We start from the raw sequence: 18251 nt of genomic DNA on the forward strand, positions 1-18251 counted from the left end.
TTTTCTCTGATGGCAACTCCATCAGGGGCTGTGGTCTTGGGAAGCACCATGTGGATGTTTTTTACATCTTTATAAAAAGACAAAGGGGAATTCAAATATTAGCTGCAGGAGAGCCAAGACTTTCTCCTTTAGTAACACGCTGTTATGTCTCCTGTTCTAAGAATGATATGTGACCCATTGTGAGCCCTAAAATATTTACTGAATGGATGACTAATGGATCATTTGGATTTGCTCAAGGAATGTGCAATAACTTCAGAATGGATTGGACCAGGGAATTCAACATTGTCCAAGTTCATGTTCATTGTGAACCAGCCTCAAATGGTTGCTTAGGTATAAACCCAGTGAATAAATGTGTGTGTGGTTACCAGAGAACAGTGTCCCAGTCACTTTCTGCCAGGTCATGTGTATCTGAATCTACCTTCTATAATCAAAAAAAAAAAAGAGAAAATTTCAAGTTGTTCAGAGTATAAGATAGTTAGAGTAAAAACATGGACTTTTTCCCCCATATGCAGATGTTATCTCTTAAACCACATGCAGCTATCTAACTATCAAAAATGCTGCTCTAGAGACAGCTGTAAGAGAAGCAATTCAAGAATAATCTTATTGAAGATGTATACAAGCCCTTGTAATTACACAGAACGAAAACTCTCTTAAATCCCTACATTTAGAAAGTCCAAGTGGAACCCTAACCAAGAAGATGGGAAATCTTATGGACAAAATTGTATATTAATATGACCAATTGGGGGAATTATGAAAGAAGCATCTCAGCACTTCTCCGTCTCATAGTCATCCCTGTCCTTATCACTCTTTCCCACAACTCTACTCACCAGAGGTTTCCATGCACATGTGCCTATGGATCTCCAGTGGATATTTCCTGAAAGCTGCTCCTTACATTTTTTCATCAAAATGCTAAATGCCAAATCATTCTGCATTTGCTGTTTAAAAAAATAGTACGGGTATGCAACTTATAGTAATAAATCATATGCCCACATATCTGAATAGAGACACAAAAGAAATTCTATGAGCCAAGTATCCATACTGTCTACATTTCACAGGTGAGAAAAAAGAGGCTCACCTAGGAGGAATGGCCGACCTAGATCTATTTATCAATAAATAGAATCATCCTGATGGGTATGAATGTAGGCCTTATAATACCATAAAGCTGTCTCGTGAGATTTCACACTTCATGACACTGTGATAACAATTTAACATATCACTAATTCCTATGAATGTTTACACTTTAATGTAAAGGTGAAGACTAGCAATAGATAACCCAAATTTTCCTTCTGAGTAAGAAATAAAATACTTCGACAGCTCTATAGAGATTTTGTGAGGAGGATTACCTTGCCATTTCTTAAAGGTGAGGATGACTCAGCACTGATTAATTCAATTTATGTCCAGACTGCCTCTTAGTCTACAAATGGGTTAAACAGCATGCTGATTTAAAAAAAAAAAAAAAATCTACTTTTATTATTATTTTTAATTATGCAGATTGGTTCTGTTTGCTTTTGAAGATTTCTTTCCATTATAATCTATAAGTTGGTTTCAGGATATATTAGACACTTGAGCAGAATGAAAAATTCTCTCAAGTCGATCAAGGTATTTTTTCCTGTACAACAGTAGAAATACACTAGATAAAGATATATTGAGAGACTGATTTGTACCACAAAGATAATATGAATTGAGCTGAAGGCAGCACAATCAAGAGAGGGAGAGGGAAGAGTGATGGGTAAGTGGGAATTTTATTACAAAAAATAAAAGTGAAGAAACCTAAAAAAACTCTTGATTCTATTTCTATCTTACTTCCTCACTCACGTCTTTTGCTCTGTTTCAGAATGACACAAATGGTTTCAAGATATTATGAGGACTTAGGTATGACATCTATTAAAACCCAAGAAAATTGTGATTCCAACATCCAACTTGGATTTAAATAGAGCTCTTATTTATATTCAGATCATCCTTATTTCTAAACTCATTGGGAAATATATTTCCTTTTTCTTTTTCTCTACCTTCTTTACACAAAGGCACTATTTCAAGCATTTTTAACTAGTATGGTAATAAATTAATATTTTTAATCTTCTGTAATAAAATATTCAATGGCACAGTCAGGCAACCTTCCTGAAGATGGTTAAATTAATGAGTACATCAGCTGAAGTACATAACGCAGGTTTTGAATTTAAATGTTTGTCAAACTCCCTTTGCAAAGAGTTATATATTATGTCACTAACATAATTTTCACTTCTTTTCATTCCTTATTCAATTTAAAGCCAGAAACAGCCTAGCTACATCATTTCATTCTAATGAGACAGCCACAGTTTCCATTGCTTGATAAAATCTTTTTAGTGAATAAAGTGAACTATTTTCTTTTCCACTTTTAAAAAGTTACTGGGGAAATGGAGGGAAATTCAATGTAGAATAGAGTACATTTACTACTACCAAGATAGGTAATAGAAACATATTTTGGACATGAATTCAAATTAAATTTATAATAAAAAGTTTCATATATGCAGGAAATCACTTAATTATCAATAAAATGTCAAATAAATGCAGTTATTAAACCAAATGAAGGTAAAGTATTAGCATTCTATGTATTTGTGTGTGTTATTGCAAGTTTGATGAAAGTCTATATATTTTTGCTTCAAAATCAACATTGTCTTTCTATACTGGCTTCTTAAAATAAGCTACAGATGCTAGTTGACTTTTATTTTTGGTATTTATTTTTAAAGTGGTTTTTTCCATTTAGAAAAAAAAAGTATTTCACAACATGCTGCAATTTCAGACATACTGTACACCTTTTTTTCTTTAAGTCTGGAAGGATGCATAGATCTTTTTATAGAGCTTGAAACATAAAATACATAAAGAGGTATACTGCCCTTTCTCCATACAAAGACGCTTGAACCTTTAGATAGAAACCCTATCGGCTTTAATTGTATTGAACAAAAGCACTGAAATGTGAGGTAGCTGAATATTTGATAGAAATGGGGTTGTAAAAGCTTTTCTTGGGGCAGTTAATGGGATATATAAAGTGTCATCAAAGTAAGGGTGGTAAATAAAAAGATAAAATATTAAATAGAAATGGTATGCCTCTATGAATAAACTAATAAAAGTTACTTTCTTTTCCCCTCAAGCACAAATGTCAGGGTTCAGTAATTCAATTTATAATATGCTCAAAATGTACATATTCACACATAAATATGTATACTGATGTGTCTGTGCATACGTGTATACATACACATAAATTTTAAATTCTATTTATAGTATTTTAACTTTTAAGTTGACTGTATGCCATGCTTTGGAAAGATTAGACCCAACGAAGAACAAAAAAAAAACAATGTTAATAAAATAAAATAATGGGAAAAATAAGATCTGAAAACACTTCATTTGTGGTGTCATTTGTTGGTTTGGGTCTTTTTTAGTAGATTTGCGTAGTTCATAATTGTATCGTCATAATTTTTTTTGTTTGTTTTGGTGGGCTTATGTTAATAAGCATACTAAAAAATTAAGTCCTGGTAAAAAAATAGTTTTATTAATTCAAAGATTGAGTGAATATATCTTGCTGCTAAAATCTCCTGTTTTCTGAGTCTGCTAACAAGTCCTTATTCTTACAAATGCTTGGTTCTCTAATGAATGTACTATTTTTAAAACTTAACTAACCGACAGCTATGGATAGATCATCCAAACAGAAAATAAATAATGAAAGAGCAGCCCTAAATGACACATTAGATGAAATGGACATAATTGACATTTATAGAGCACTTCATCCTAAAACATCAGACTATACATTTTTTCTAGTGTACATGGAACATTCTCAAGGATAGACCATATATTGGGACATAAAATCAGCCTTAGCAAATTTAAGAAGACTGAAATCATACCAAGTATATTCTCTGATCACAAGGCTTTGAAATTGGATATCAACTGCAAAAAGAAAGCAGGAAAAACCACAAATACATGGAGATTAAACAATATTCTTTTAAAGAACGACCGGGTCAAAGAAGAAATTAGAGGAGAGATCAAAAGATACATAGAAACAAATGCGAATGAAATACATCCTACCAAAAATTTTGGGATGCAGTGAAAGCAGTTTTAAGAGGGAAATTTATATCATTACAGGCCTATCTCAAGAAACAAGAAAAATCCCAATAAATAACCTCACGTTACACCTTAAAGAACTAGAAAAAGAAGAAGAAATGAAACCCAAGGTCAGCAGAAGAAAGGAAATAATAAAAATCAGAGCAGGACTAAATGAAATAGAGAACACAAAGACAATAGAAAAAATTAATGTGACAAAGAGCTGGTTCTTTGAAAAGATTAACAAAATTGACAAAACCTTGGCTAGACTCACTGAGATAAAAAGAGAGAAGACACTAATTAACAAAAGCAGAAATGAAAAAGGGGAAGTTATCAGGGACACCACAGAAATGCAAAGGATCATTCAAGAATACTATGAAGGACTATATGCCACCAATTTCAATAACCTAGATGGAATAGGCAAATTCTTAGAAACATATGGCCTTCCTAGGCTGAACCATGAAGAACTGGAAAATCTAAACAGACCAATCACCAGTAATGAAATTGAATCAGTCATCCAAAACCTTCCCAAAAGCAAAAGTCTGGGACCAGATGGCTTCACTAATGAATTCTACCAAACCTTAAAGACGATCTAATATCAATCCTGCTCAATCTCTTCCAAAAAATTAAAGAAGAGACAGTACTTCCTAACTCATTTTATGAGGCAAACATTACCCTGATACCAAAACCTGGTAAGGAAAAAACACAAAAAAGAAAATTAAAGGCCAATATCTCTGATGAATACAGATGCAAAAATCCTAAACAAAATTCTATTAAATCGAATGCAACAATGCATTAAAAAGATTATCCATCACGACCAAGTGGGGTTCATCCCAGAGGCACAAGAATGGTTCAACATATGCAAATCCATCAATGTGATACATCACATAAACAAAATAAAGGACAAAAATCATATGATTATATTAATTGATGCAGAAAAAGCATTTGACAAGATACAACATCCATTTATGATTAAAACACTTAATAAAATAGGTATAGAAGGAAAATACCTTAACATAATAAAGGCCATCTATGACAAACCTCAGCTAATCTCATAATTAACAGTGAAAAACTGAAGCCCTTTGCTACGTTCAGGAACTCGACAGGGCTGTTCCCTATCACCTCTGCTTTTCAACATAGTGTTGGAAGTCCTTGCCAGAGCAATCAGGCAAGAGAAAGAAATAAAAGGCATCCAAATTGGGAATGAAGAGGTTAAATTGTCACTCTCTGCAGATGACATGATGCTATATATAGAAAACCCTAAAGACTCCACCAAAAAGCTACTAGAAACAATCAACAAATACAGTAAAGTTGCTGGCTACAAAATCAACGTACAAAAGTCCATTGCATTCCTATATACTAACAATGAAATCTCAGAAAAATAAATAAATAAATAAAAGACAATTCCCTTAGCAATTGCAGCAAAAAGAATAAAATACCTATGAATAAACTTAACCAAGCATGTGAAAGACCTATATGCTGAAAACTATAAGACATTTTTAAAAGAAATTGAAGAAGACACAGAAATGGAAAGACATTCCGTGCTCATGGATTAGAAGAATCAACATAGTTAAAATGGCCATATTGCCCAAAGCAGTATCCAGATTTAATGCAATCCCCATCAAAATCCCAATGGTATTTTTTAAAGAAATAGAACAAAAAATCATCAGATTTGTTTGGAACCACAAAAGACCCCGAATAGCCAGTGCAATCTTAAGAAAAAAGAACAATGCTGGAGGTATCACACTCCTTGACTTTAGCTTGTAGTACAGACAACAATAATCAAAACAGCATGGTATTGGCAGAAAAACAGACACATAGACCAATGGAATAGAACTGAGAACTCAGAAATAAAACCATATAAATATGGACAGATAATTTTTGACAAAGAAGCCAAAAACATACAATGGAGAAAAGACAGCCTCTTCAATAAATGGTGCTGGGAGAATTGGAAAGCCACGTGCAAAAGAATGAAACTGGACTGCTATCTGTCACCATGTACCAAAATTAATTCAAAATGGATCAAAGACTTAAGCATAAGACCTGAAACAATGAACTGAATAGAAGGAAACATAGGAACTAAACTTATGGACCTTGGGTTCAAAGAGCATTTTATGAATTTGACTCCAAAAGCAAGGGAAGTAAAAGCTAAAATAGATGAATGGGACCATATCAAACTCAAAAGCTTCTGCACAGCAAAAGAAACCATCGACAAAATAGAGGCAACAACTGAATGGGAGAAGATTTTTGCAAACAGTGCTTCCGATAAGCGACTAATATCCAAAATATACAAGGAACTCATGCAACTCAACAATATAAAAACAAACAACCCAATTGAAAAATGGGCAGAGGACCTGAAGAGACATTTCTCCAAAGAGGACATACAAATGGCAAATAGACATATGAAAAAATGCTCAACATCACTAATCATCAGAGAAATGCAAATCAAAACCACAATGAGATATCACCTCACCCCAGTTAGAATGGATATCAACAACAAGACAAATAAAAGTGTTGGAGAGGCTGTGGAGAAAAAGGAACCCTCATACACTGTTGGTGGGAATGCAGACTGGTGCAACCGCTATGGAAGGCAGTGTGCAGGTTCCTCAAAAAATTACGAATAGAATTATCATATGACCCAGTAATCCTTCTCCTGGGTATCTACCAAAAAAACCTGAATACATTTATCCACAAAGACAAGTGTGCTCCAATGTTCATTGCAGCTTTATTTAGGGTGACCAAGACATGGAAACAACCAAAGTGTCCTTCGATAGATGAATGGGTAAAGAAGTTGTGGTATATATACACAATGGAATACTATTCGGCGGTAAGAAAAGATGAAATAGGACCATTTGTGATAACATGGATGGATATTGAGATTATAATGTTAAGCAAAATAAGTCAGACAGAAAAAGTAGAGAAAGATATGATTTCACTGAAATGTGGTATATAAACCAAAAACAACAAAAAAACAAAACAAACAAATAAGAAACAAAAACTCATAGACACACACAATAGTTTAGTGCTTACCAGAACGTAAGCGGGGAAGGGGATGGTAGATGAAAGTAAAGGAGATCAAAAATATGGTGATGGAACGAGAATTGACTCTGGGTGGTGAACACAAAATGGCATTTATAGATGATGTAATATAGAATTGTACACCTGAAATCTATGTAACTACTAACAATTATCACCCCAATAAACTTTAATTAAAAATAAAAAAATAAAGAAAATTTAACTAATGTTCACAGGTCAACAGAACAAAATGTGACCTCTCTCACACATGTGCAAATAATAAAGCAAAGCAGAGCTTCATTCAGAAAACCTTCCTTAATGATAATAATTTATGTAGAAGATTGAGTCATGTACTCAATGCACTTTACATATATCAATGCTATTCATCTTCATACTTATTTAGATACCACAGGTGCCAAAAAAATGTATGCACATGACTTGTATTCGTCTTTTGTTATGGGTATATATTGAGAATTACAATTTTAATACAGTTTTTTTCCCTTTCTTAAAATGTGTGTATATAGTTTTGGCACCTTCTGTGTATGATTTCTGCAATATAGCTATTATTTTGCCACTGTCAGGAAAAAAACTGAGGCACAGAGTTTACATTACTTGTCCAAAACTGCAGTGCTAACAAATGATGGAGTTCTGATCAGAGCCCAGATCTCACTCTCTAAACCCAGCCTTTTACAGTAAAACGTAATTCTTCTCTATAATCTCAAATAGAAAATTTCACTATAAAACATCAAGAAAAAAAAAAAAAAAAACACTAACAAAAAAGAAAAAGGCCCAGGAACCAAAATGGTATGCATTGTACCAGAACACAGCACTCATCCAGCGGACATTTATTGAGGTCCAGAAAGACAAACATAAGACCTGCTTTCTAGGAGCTCACAGCCTAATGGGAGAGACATAAGAAAAACTTCTAAAACCCTCACCGTATCATGTTAGCAATGATGTGTCGAAAGTGACGATAGGAGCACATGGAATGTCTCATATCCTTCAAGAAGGGATGAAGTGGATCTTCACAGAGGAGATGTTGGAGCAGAGCCTTGTAGTAAAAGGAACTGTAAAAGTTACTACAGAGAAAACAGTGTATGCGGCTTGGAACCAAAGAGGGCATCATGACTGGGGAGCATAAAAAGCATGGGCTGAAATGTAGGGGGACTGGGAGAGAAGGAGCCATTGAAAATGATGCCAGACAGGTAAAGAGGGCCTGGCAGGTTGTGAGAAGTCCTATTAAAATGTTTAAGGTAATTACCTAGGCTAATTAAAACATTAATAATATTACATATGTGAACTCATTGACCACATTAGCTGGCACTTCGTCCCCCCTGAATAAATCAGAGTCACAGAATGGATGCAAACATGTGTGTTGCTTTTAACTTGTACTCTGGAACAAGCAGTCTGGTCCTAGATCCTAGTCCTGCAGTGCTGTGGCTTTGGAGAAAACATTGAATCTCTCTGAGTCTCAGTTTCCCTTTTTGGTAAAAGACCAAAAAATTGCAGCCACAGCAATAATCACATCAATAGTAATATTGTGTACTAACAGTCTATCAAAAAGATAGAAAGATATTAAGCCCAGATTCCAAAGTTCACTCTTCAAAAAGTTAGTCTTTCTGAAAATTACTCTATTTAAGAAAAAATATTAATCAGTGCTATTCAAACCCAAATGCCAGATGTGCTTGGACTGTGGGGGGCTACGGCTAACGAGACCCCTGCGCAATGATGACGTGGAGTCTCCTTCTCAGATACATTTTCTGGGCAAGTAGCAAGATGAACCTCAAGTCGCTGTCATCAATTTCCAGATTAATTGGCCCAAACCCTCTCACAGCATTACCCTTTGTAGTAAATTAGACCACAGACTTCAAATTCAAAATAAGCCCCTTTCACTTGAACTAAAATCCTGCATGCGAAAAGGACACAGAGGATTTATGGAAGTGGAACTCACCAGCCATGGGCTAAACAGTTGACACTCATTTCTTATCATGTTCAAATTGTCGTTCTTCTTTTACATCAACACAATCTTAGAAGCTACTTGAACAAAATGACTTGTCACCTTTTGGAGGGAGAGTGGAACTTGTGACATGCAAGGGTGAGAAAACTTTGAAATTCTGGTCAGGTGAATCTTGTGTGTAGGAAATGCTGCTTAAATACACGACAAAGAGATCATCTTGTTTGTCTAATTAAGTATAAGGATCTATCAATTTGCTGAGCCCATACCTTTCTTACTATTTATGAGTAGTGGGGTTCTTCCTCACACTGCCTTGCTCAGAACTTGTAACATTCACGCCTGACTCTCAGACTGAATTCCATGCGGATCAAATCAGTGTCACGTGTTATGTGACACTAACCTGCCTTTCACTATGGCTTTCCTACCAACACTGTCTCTTCCAGCTGCAGAAGGCCCTGGTGACATGGCCTTTCAAGTACACATGCTCATTTTTTTTTCTCATCTTTTTACTCCTGTACTGAATATTCTAATACTACTCCTCATTTGTCCTTGACCAATATTTAGTATTGGTCTGCTTTACTCAAAACTTCTTGCACACATATCCTTGTACGTAATGTATTTTCCATGTTTTTAACATGGAAAATTTTTTTTTAATTATTTAGAACTTTATTTATTTGTGTTCTTAGTTTTTCTTTTTTCTAAGTGTGCTTGCTGTCTGATCAATAAAATCACGAGTTTATAGAGATGGTTATGTCTACTCCCTGTTTAGCTCCCAATACAGTGTTTCTACCCATCTACCTATCGTATAGTTACTAAAATAATTTCAGGCCTGCCGGTAGCCTATATTGTATACCTATGTGCCCAATTTTAAAAAAGAGTGTTAATGATATTTGTATAAAACAGTTCTCTTTACTTGTTTGTTAATTTATTCATCCATTAAACAATTATTACGATTGTATGAATAGCAGTTCTAAGTACTAGTTAATGACATTTTGGAAAGTTATTTAACAAAGAAAAGAACATTAAGTTAAAAAAACTACTGGTCACCTTGCTCTTCACCCTTAAGCCTCAAATCTGCATAGATAACAAACTCCACCCCAAGATATCCATCCCAGAAACCTAGCAGCAACCTTGTAACCCCTTTTTCCTCACCCTCTAGGTGCAATTCATCACCCAGTCTTTTGATTCTGCCTCCAGAATATGTTTCTAATGTATTCATTTTTATTTATTTTTCTTTCCTTCTACCACTGCCAGTATAAAGCTTTCATTTGAACAATGAGATGTTCTCCTCACTAGTCTTCCTACTTCCATTTTAACATCCTGCTCCTTATTCTCTCTACTGAAAGAAGATTAACCTTTTAATGCAAAAATTGACTCCTTTTTAAAACCTTAAAGTGGAGAATCCTTACCATAGCTTCCAGGGCCAAACTGAAAAGGTCTCTACCAACGTCTTTAGCTATTCTTTCATCCCAACATGTGCCAAACTCTTTTATGCCTGAGAAAAATTTTTCATAATGTTTCTCTCCAATTGAACCAGTTTTCTGCTATTCCCACTTTTGTCTTGTATGTGCTTATGCATTATTGCCTGAAGGAAACTTTATATCTCATTTCCTTGTTATAATCTCTTTTTGAAATCTTACCTTTCACTTCATTGCAAATGCAATTTAAAAGTGTGTATCTAATAGTGGGATTTTTTTTTTATCTGATGTCTATTTTTGCTCACTAGAATATCAGCTCCATGAAGACAGCAACCACGTCTATTGATTCACGCCAATTCCTCAGTAATTGGCCAAGTAATTAGCCTGAAACATGTTGGGTGCTCAGAAAACATTTGTTGAATGAGTGAATGGCAGGAGGCTTTTGACTGCTTCCATTGACTTCTGTGAGTCAGGATTCGCTTATTAGGTTAGTTGACATGACGGTACTGATCAATTATACCCCAGAAGAAGGAGATTGCTCCACTCCATTGTTCAGACCAGAATGTGTTTTCACAGCCAAGTGGATGAAGTGCTTGGAGCAGGAAGGAAGAGAAGGTGCAGAAGTGCACGTTGCTTATTTAATGTTTTAAATTGAAATAGCTATGGACATGTGGCTGTGACTGCCAAATAACAGGCTTTGTAGCAAGTTGTCATTTTAGAGCAGACTGAGCACATCTGCTGATAATCTTCAGTGTCTTTGTTTGAAAGTTTGCAGATTCGAAAGCTGATCTTAGAATGTAACTATGATTTCGTATTTATCGGTGACATCTTGTAATGTAATGGCAAAGGGAAGCAAATGACCGCATATAAATAAGTACACGTCCAGAGCATGAAAGAAGTTATCAGTGAGCTATGCTTGTACACCTAGTGTTGAAACAGTCACACACACACACACACACACACACACACACACACACACAAACTTTAAAATAAGCTATTGAAATCTCTTCTTCCAGGTGAACGTCATGAAAAAAAATGGATAATTATGCCTGAGAAAGTCTAAGATAAACTTCTGTAAAACTATTAAGCAATAATAGGATTATACAAAGTAGAATTGGGAAACATGTAGTTCAAGGAGAAAGATAATATGTAAAAAGAACTGACAGTCTGGAAGTTCATGTTCTTTTGGACAATGGGAGAGTTTCCTAGTATGGCCAGATTTGTACCTCATGGTAGGAATGAGGGGAAGGAAAAAAAAGCCTTCCTTAACACCCCCAGGTACTGAGATTGTTTTTCCTCTGTGATTCCACAGAAATTGTATATGGACTTTCATTTCATTTATTATAGCATATGAAAAAATGTTTAAATATGCCTTGTTCTTTAAGCTATAAGCTTATTTTTATGTGTATTTGCTATTAATACTATACCTGACATATTGTAGGCATTCAAGGACTATGTCCAATCAGAGTCTGGAACATTTAAGCTGGAACCGGATTCAGCATGCTCTGCCTTAATATGACTCGCTGAGAAGTTTCAAGTTGTGTTGCATTTCCTTTAAACATGAAGACATTCCTCTTAATAATCTGAATTTCTAGCTTCTCTTTAAAATTTGAAACATCTGGTAACCCAGAATCTGTAATCCAGCTGGGAACATCCAACTGATGTTGAGTGGCAGCTGCCACCTTTCACAGGGCTTTCTCTGAACATGGCCACAATCCGCATCCCCCGTCTTGTCTCCCACCCTGCTTGTTGCCCCAATTTATGTTATCTGCTTGGAAGCGGTAGACCTCTCTCTCTCTTTCTCTTTCTCTCTCTCTCTCTCTCTCTCTCTCTCTCTCTCTCTCTCTCTCTCAGAAGTATAAGAGACACACAGTATAGGAAGCATCACATTCTCAGGTATGTGTTTTAGAAATATGTTTTGGCAGCTGTGTGAACTGTACAATTAGGTTAGGTTGTAGAATATTATTATGTCTTTGGCAGCATCCTAAAATAGTTTTATATGCTTGTTAAAACAAATGTATGTGTATTATTGTTCCATAATGTTCTGAGAAGCCTAAGATTATTTTTATCATTTTAAAAAAATAAATTTGGTCCCAAAGTGAAAGCAAGCTTCTTATGTCTGTACAGTGTAGTTCCAAAATAATAAAGACAGTATTGTGATTTGCCCACGGGAAATAGACTTAATTGTAAAACAGAGAAGTTTAATTTGCTAAAAAAAAATTGCATCAGCTCATGAGGTGATAAAATCATTCTGCAGGAAGCAGGAGATGGAATATACCAACATGTGTTTACAAAGCAAACAGGCATTTACAATGCAACACAGATGATCCTTGAATGTGAAATGTACATTTCATTTCGCCTCCTTCATGGATGTGGTGTATTTTTGGCAGATTGTCTGTTTACATTATTTTTAGAATATAAAATTGCATAGTACAAGCTAACTAGGAAACATGTTTGTTTACCAGTCCTTTTTTTTTCCAGAGGTATTTTTATCGTGTCTGAGCAGCAGATACTTATATCTCTAATCCCTTCTCTAAGACACTAGATAGCTTTGAGTCCAAGTGTTATTTTTTTATTTTCCTTAACAACCACCTCTGTTTGAAATGAGGTGTGTTCGCAGTGCCAAAATTAAATATTCAGGTTTCAAGTACTATAATCTGTGGTACAGAATGGGTAGTTGAGAAAAATGCTAAAAATCTCAGCTTTTTCCTGTTATTGTATTATAAAAAATGTTGACAAACATTTGGAAGAAGTGAGAGTTGGCAGGAGCAGGTTAGGAACTGGTAGCTGCAGAAAGACCAGAGAAAATCGTCAGCTTATCTTTCCTGACATTTTGCTTATGTGTAGAGGAAGGTTTTACATCCCTTTCAATTTTTTCTTTTAACATTTCCTGCATAATTCGAATGGAAAGCCTGATGAGAACATACCTTCTTTTTAAAAATTTATGGGAAAAACAGCGTTTTTGCTTTTCTGCTGAATAAAATGACAGGATTGGCTCCAGGTTTCTTTCCCAGTAAGCCGTCAGGTTCGTCTGTGACAGGACTCTCCTAGAAGTTATTTTTACCTGGCATGGCTGTGCTGGTATTGATGCTGCTGCTCTCGATAGCAGAAATAACTTCTCCTGTGGGTGTCTCTGGCAGAATGAAAGCTGGGTCAAGGTGGAGAGGTGAAAAGAATCGTGAGTAACCAGGGTTCTTGAATCTTGATGCATTTCTTTCTTTCCTCTTTACATTTAGGAATGCATCGGGTCTGCCTAGCTTTGCAGTTCACAGCATTTCTCAGAGGTGGTTTTCAGACTTAAAAATATTTTTACCCGTTAAATATGCATGCAGAATAAATGGGCTCCACCTTCTGTACGCTCCACACATCTGAAATATTGTTCTGGATTTTATTGCAAGACTTTTGCTTGGCTTCTCTAGTTAACTCTTACAGTTCCTGAGACTTGTGAGGACTTTGAGCAGGTAGCTCCAAAGGCCATGTATGTAAGTTAACATTGCCTATTCTACATAAGGTTCAAATATGTTGCTGAGATTTGTTGATATTCAAATGCTAACTATGTAAAAAAAAATCTTACATCTAGCATTTTGTTCTGAGGGTAACAAAAAGATAAAATTAGAAATAACAAATATTGTATGAACTCTGCTTTGAATGACTTAAGAGTTGATGCTTTACAGTTAGGAGTGCAGGTTGATAAACACATCACTCTTTAGAGCCATTATCTTTATTCTTTCCCTATGGAAACACGAGACCTCTACAACTTCACTATTAAATGTGTTTATGTATTTAAGGCATACAGTATCTAAACTAATATTTTAGTTATAGAGCTGAACTGTTTCTGATATCATGACAGGAGAAGGAAATGGTTTTGACATGTGTTTCACTCTGAGCTAATTGGCCAGATGCAGCCACTGTCTTTACTCCCTTTTGTCATCCCACAGGCCACATAGGTGGAATGGTCCCACTTGTGTGTGTGTGTGTGTGTGTGTGTGTGTGTGTGTGTGTGTGTGTGTGTAGAAGGCTTAGATGGAGATATATTCCTTTAATTAAGTTTAGAAGTACAAACATTTTCCTTCCCTATATCTGTTTTTAAAAATGAGATACAGAAATGGACCCAAGAATCTCTTTGGGGAAGAGCAATGCTTCTTTTACAATATTGTTACATGCTCAGAGGAGGTACGCCAATCAACCTATTTTACTGGAACTTCCTCCCATTTAAGGTTAAGATTCAAATTAACCTTAAAACTATTGCTACGCTTATGACTTTTGCTTTAATCATGGCTTTAGCCTATTTACGGTTCTGTTTACTGGCGTGAATGGGAGTTGGAATGAGCTGATGGATAGAACGATGGGGATTGGAAGCCATACAAGCTGGAAAACGTTATCAGTTTAACCTGCCCAGCTCCCAATGGAATTTCTCAGTAATCAGTTATTACTGGCCTTTTATCTTTCTTTTTATTTTTCCTTTTTAAGAAAAAAAAATTTAATCTCTCCTGTTTTCTCCTCATGATTGAGAAAAAGCATACCTATAGATATGATATTTACACCAACCAAAAATAATAAGTGATTGATGTTATTGGCCATTTCTTCTCTGGAGGTTCAGGTTGCTTTGATGTTCCCCCTCACTGTTCTAATGTGAAACCATAAAGTCTAAATTTTGCATCTCCACTGGAGAATACTGAATGAGGAATTCATTCCTCCTCAAAGTCCAAGATTCATCAGTTTTACTTCACACTTTGGACTTAAATGTAATCACTCCAGTCCTTATTTTTTATACTTTTTGCTTGTCTAGCCTCATACACTTCTATCTTTATATCCATTATCTTCATATCCACATATCTACAGTAATTCCATGCTTAGAAAGGATAACTATGTCTACTTCCATTTAAAGAGCAAACTGCTAGACCAAAAAGTTAAATGCTTTGCTTCAGAACATTCACTCAGTTAGTTTACAGACTCAGCTCTATAATAACTCAGTGTCCTTTCCGTTTGCAGAAAGCTCGCCTCAGAGATCAATCTGACTGTGAAAAACCCATACCCCAGTTCCTGAGTCAGCTTTGAGTACATTTTGAAAGCAATTGCCTCGAAATGAATCAGTCTGAGGAAACTCAAAAATGTTATTTTTTTCATGCCACCATTCCCAAAGTCTTCCTCCTGATTGGTGTAAATAAATTCCATTAAAGGACTAGTAGTCAGTTACAAATAGCAAGTTTGAGTATTCCCAAAATTTAAAAAAATATGTTTTTAAGGAAATAATACTAGGAAAATAACTGGGGATAAGATGGGATGGGGAAATGGGTAGAATTATGATAAAACAATTGTTCTTAATGTACAGGAAAAAGTTTCTGTTTTCAAATTATTTGGCTCCTCAAGAGGTGACTGAACTGTAATTTCCTATATTATGATCACCATGGTGGTCTGCAATGCCACAGTACAGTAAGACAGGGGAGGTAATACAAAATCTTAAACTCATGTGTTTCAATCTTTTACTTTTCAAAAAATCTCTGGTAAACACAAAGTTGAGTGATTCAAGTACAGCCTTGCACTGAAGAGCTTGAGTGAGAAAAGCAGGGACAATTCATTGAGAATTTCTCAATTAAAAGAATTTCTGTTGAGATATAGATCAATTGATTCCCAACAATGAGTAAATTGTGAAAGAAAGCTTATATTTAACTTAATAGATATCTTTTGAGGGGAATTTGCAAAATATATTTAGAGAGATAATCAATTTCCTAATGAATTAAGAGTTATATAGTATACCTAAAATGGTAGTAATGAAAATTGAAGAAATTTCATTCATATTTTCTAATTTTCAAAGAATGTTAAGTCAGAGCTTTGGTATGAATCTGAATATCTGAGGAGATTTATGTTTTTTGTTGATATATGAGAAATTTTATTAAACTTTTTAAATCATATTTCACTTATGAACTCCTGAAAACATAAAAAAATTTAGAGATTATTAGACATTCTTCTACAGTAAAATGAGTAGTATTTGTTATTTGACTTTAGTGCCCTTAAATGTTTCCTTTGCTTACATTTTTTTCAATAACTAGAACTTGATCATTTATTTCAGTATTTAACTTTTTGCACATGTTTATAATTTTGCCCCTTTCCTGACATTGTGAACTCAAAGAAGAGACTCTATCATTTTTAGCATTCAGTAGAACTCCAAACACATTGTAGAAACTCAGTGACTATTTGCTTAAATTAATGGTCTCTTCAAAAATACAAATCAAATTTGAGAGTATAAGTCAGTATATCAAATTCTTTGGACTATGAAGAATTGTTAAGTATGGCCTTATTGTTTGACAAAATAATTTTTGTACAAAGATCTCCATCAAAATATTAATTATTGCAAAAAATATATACATGCAAAATATAAAAAGTTAAGTGAATAGAGTAGATTCTGTAAAACATAATCATTTTCAAACATAATAGCAGCATAAAAATGCTTAAAATGTAACATTTGGTAAAGAAAGATAAGTTGTACAGATTTATATATATTATGACTCAAAAAAGAACTTATAAAAAGTCCTTCTCAGATTAAAAAGCATTGCATGCCATATAACTCTCAATCTTCTAGTCCTGTTTGTTATAGCAATTATCATTATGTAGCTTTTTATTATATATTTATTTATATGTTTATTGCTTCACCAATAAAATGTAAACTCCAAGAAGTCAAGATATCTCTCTCTCTCTCTCTCTCTCTCTCTCTCTCTCTCTCTTTCTCTCTTTCTCTGTCGATTGTTTCTTTCCTCAGCTTTAGTCAAGTGTCTGGGAAATACATATATTCAATGAATATTTATTGATTAACTAATGTATAAAAAGAAATTCAATGAAAAGGAAATACTCCAAGTTATGAAGAGTTTTCATGAGTACTGTGAATAAGTATAATCTCTACTTATGTTTTAAATACTTTTCGTGGCTTTTCTCATTTAAAAAAATAAATATGTTAGTTGTTTTTATTTTTAAGGCAACCATATCATGCAATGAAAAGACTGGATCATAGACATAACATAACATAACAATACTATCTAATCTAAGCAGGAAAGAACATAGAAAGAAAATCACTGTCAGAATGAAATGAAGTATGCAGTAATGAATTGGAGAAAATTTTACTGAGCAAGTGATGTCTGCTCTTCAGATTCACACAAGTGAAACTTAACACAATAAGATCATAAGTTTGTATAATTTATTCCTTCCTCAAAGTCTATATAAGCAGAATTTCATTATCCTATAGGAAAGTAAAGTTTCTAGTATATTTCAACAAGATAAAATCCAAAAATTGTGAATTTTATGTATACCATCCATTTATTGCCACCTCTGAATGGCTTATCAGAGAGTTATAAGAATCCACATAGTCTTTTCTATTCTAGAATTTCAGATTTTAAGAAATGTGTTTGTAATTCCATGTTTCTACCTCCCTATCAAATTTGCAGAGGGAATTTTACAAAAGTGTAATGAAAGAAAAAAAAGAATTATGTATAAAAAAATAGCTGGATCACATTATTAAAACTCTAATTTAATCAGAAAATTCCCAGAACCTTTATAGAAATGCTTCAAATGTGAACTTTATTCTTGCCCTTAAACTCGTAAACCTAAGAAACATATTTCCTGGAACAATTCGCTGTGGCTGAAACACCTTAGGCTTAAACTGTCCCATTTATTTATGGAACCCTCCACCACTACCACTGCCAGACACACACACACACACACACACACACACACACACACTACCCATTAAGATTGCCCAAACTTCTTCCCTCTGGAAAAAAAATTCCTCCATAAATATACCA

At 34.5% G+C, this 18251-nt stretch overlaps 1 protein-coding gene across 3 annotated transcripts in view; it reads left to right on the plus strand.

Annotated features, from left to right (window-relative positions):
- The window catches only part of ROBO1 (roundabout guidance receptor 1), a 1115129-nt gene that overhangs the window by 311865 nt on the left and 785013 nt on the right, over positions 1-18251 (plus strand). Inside the window, exon 1 of one of the 3 annotated variants that reach the window (XM_074333370.2) lies at positions 13504-13636. The exons of 1 other annotated variant lie outside the window; for it this stretch is intronic. In XM_074333370.2, coding sequence (XP_074189471.1) covers positions 13528-13636 — 109 coding nt within the window. In that variant the 5' untranslated portion in view covers positions 13504-13527. Of the gene's footprint in view, positions 1-13503; positions 13637-18251 lie in introns of those variants that run through there. One more of the 3 variants, XM_074333356.2, reaches the window with a different exon arrangement.

The sequence above is a fragment of the Rhinolophus sinicus genome, chromosome 17, assembly GCF_057876585.1.
Source record: "Rhinolophus sinicus isolate RSI-liver-muscle chromosome 17, RSI-T2T, whole genome shotgun sequence".
Classification (NCBI taxonomy): domain Eukaryota; kingdom Metazoa; phylum Chordata; class Mammalia; order Chiroptera; family Rhinolophidae; genus Rhinolophus; species Rhinolophus sinicus.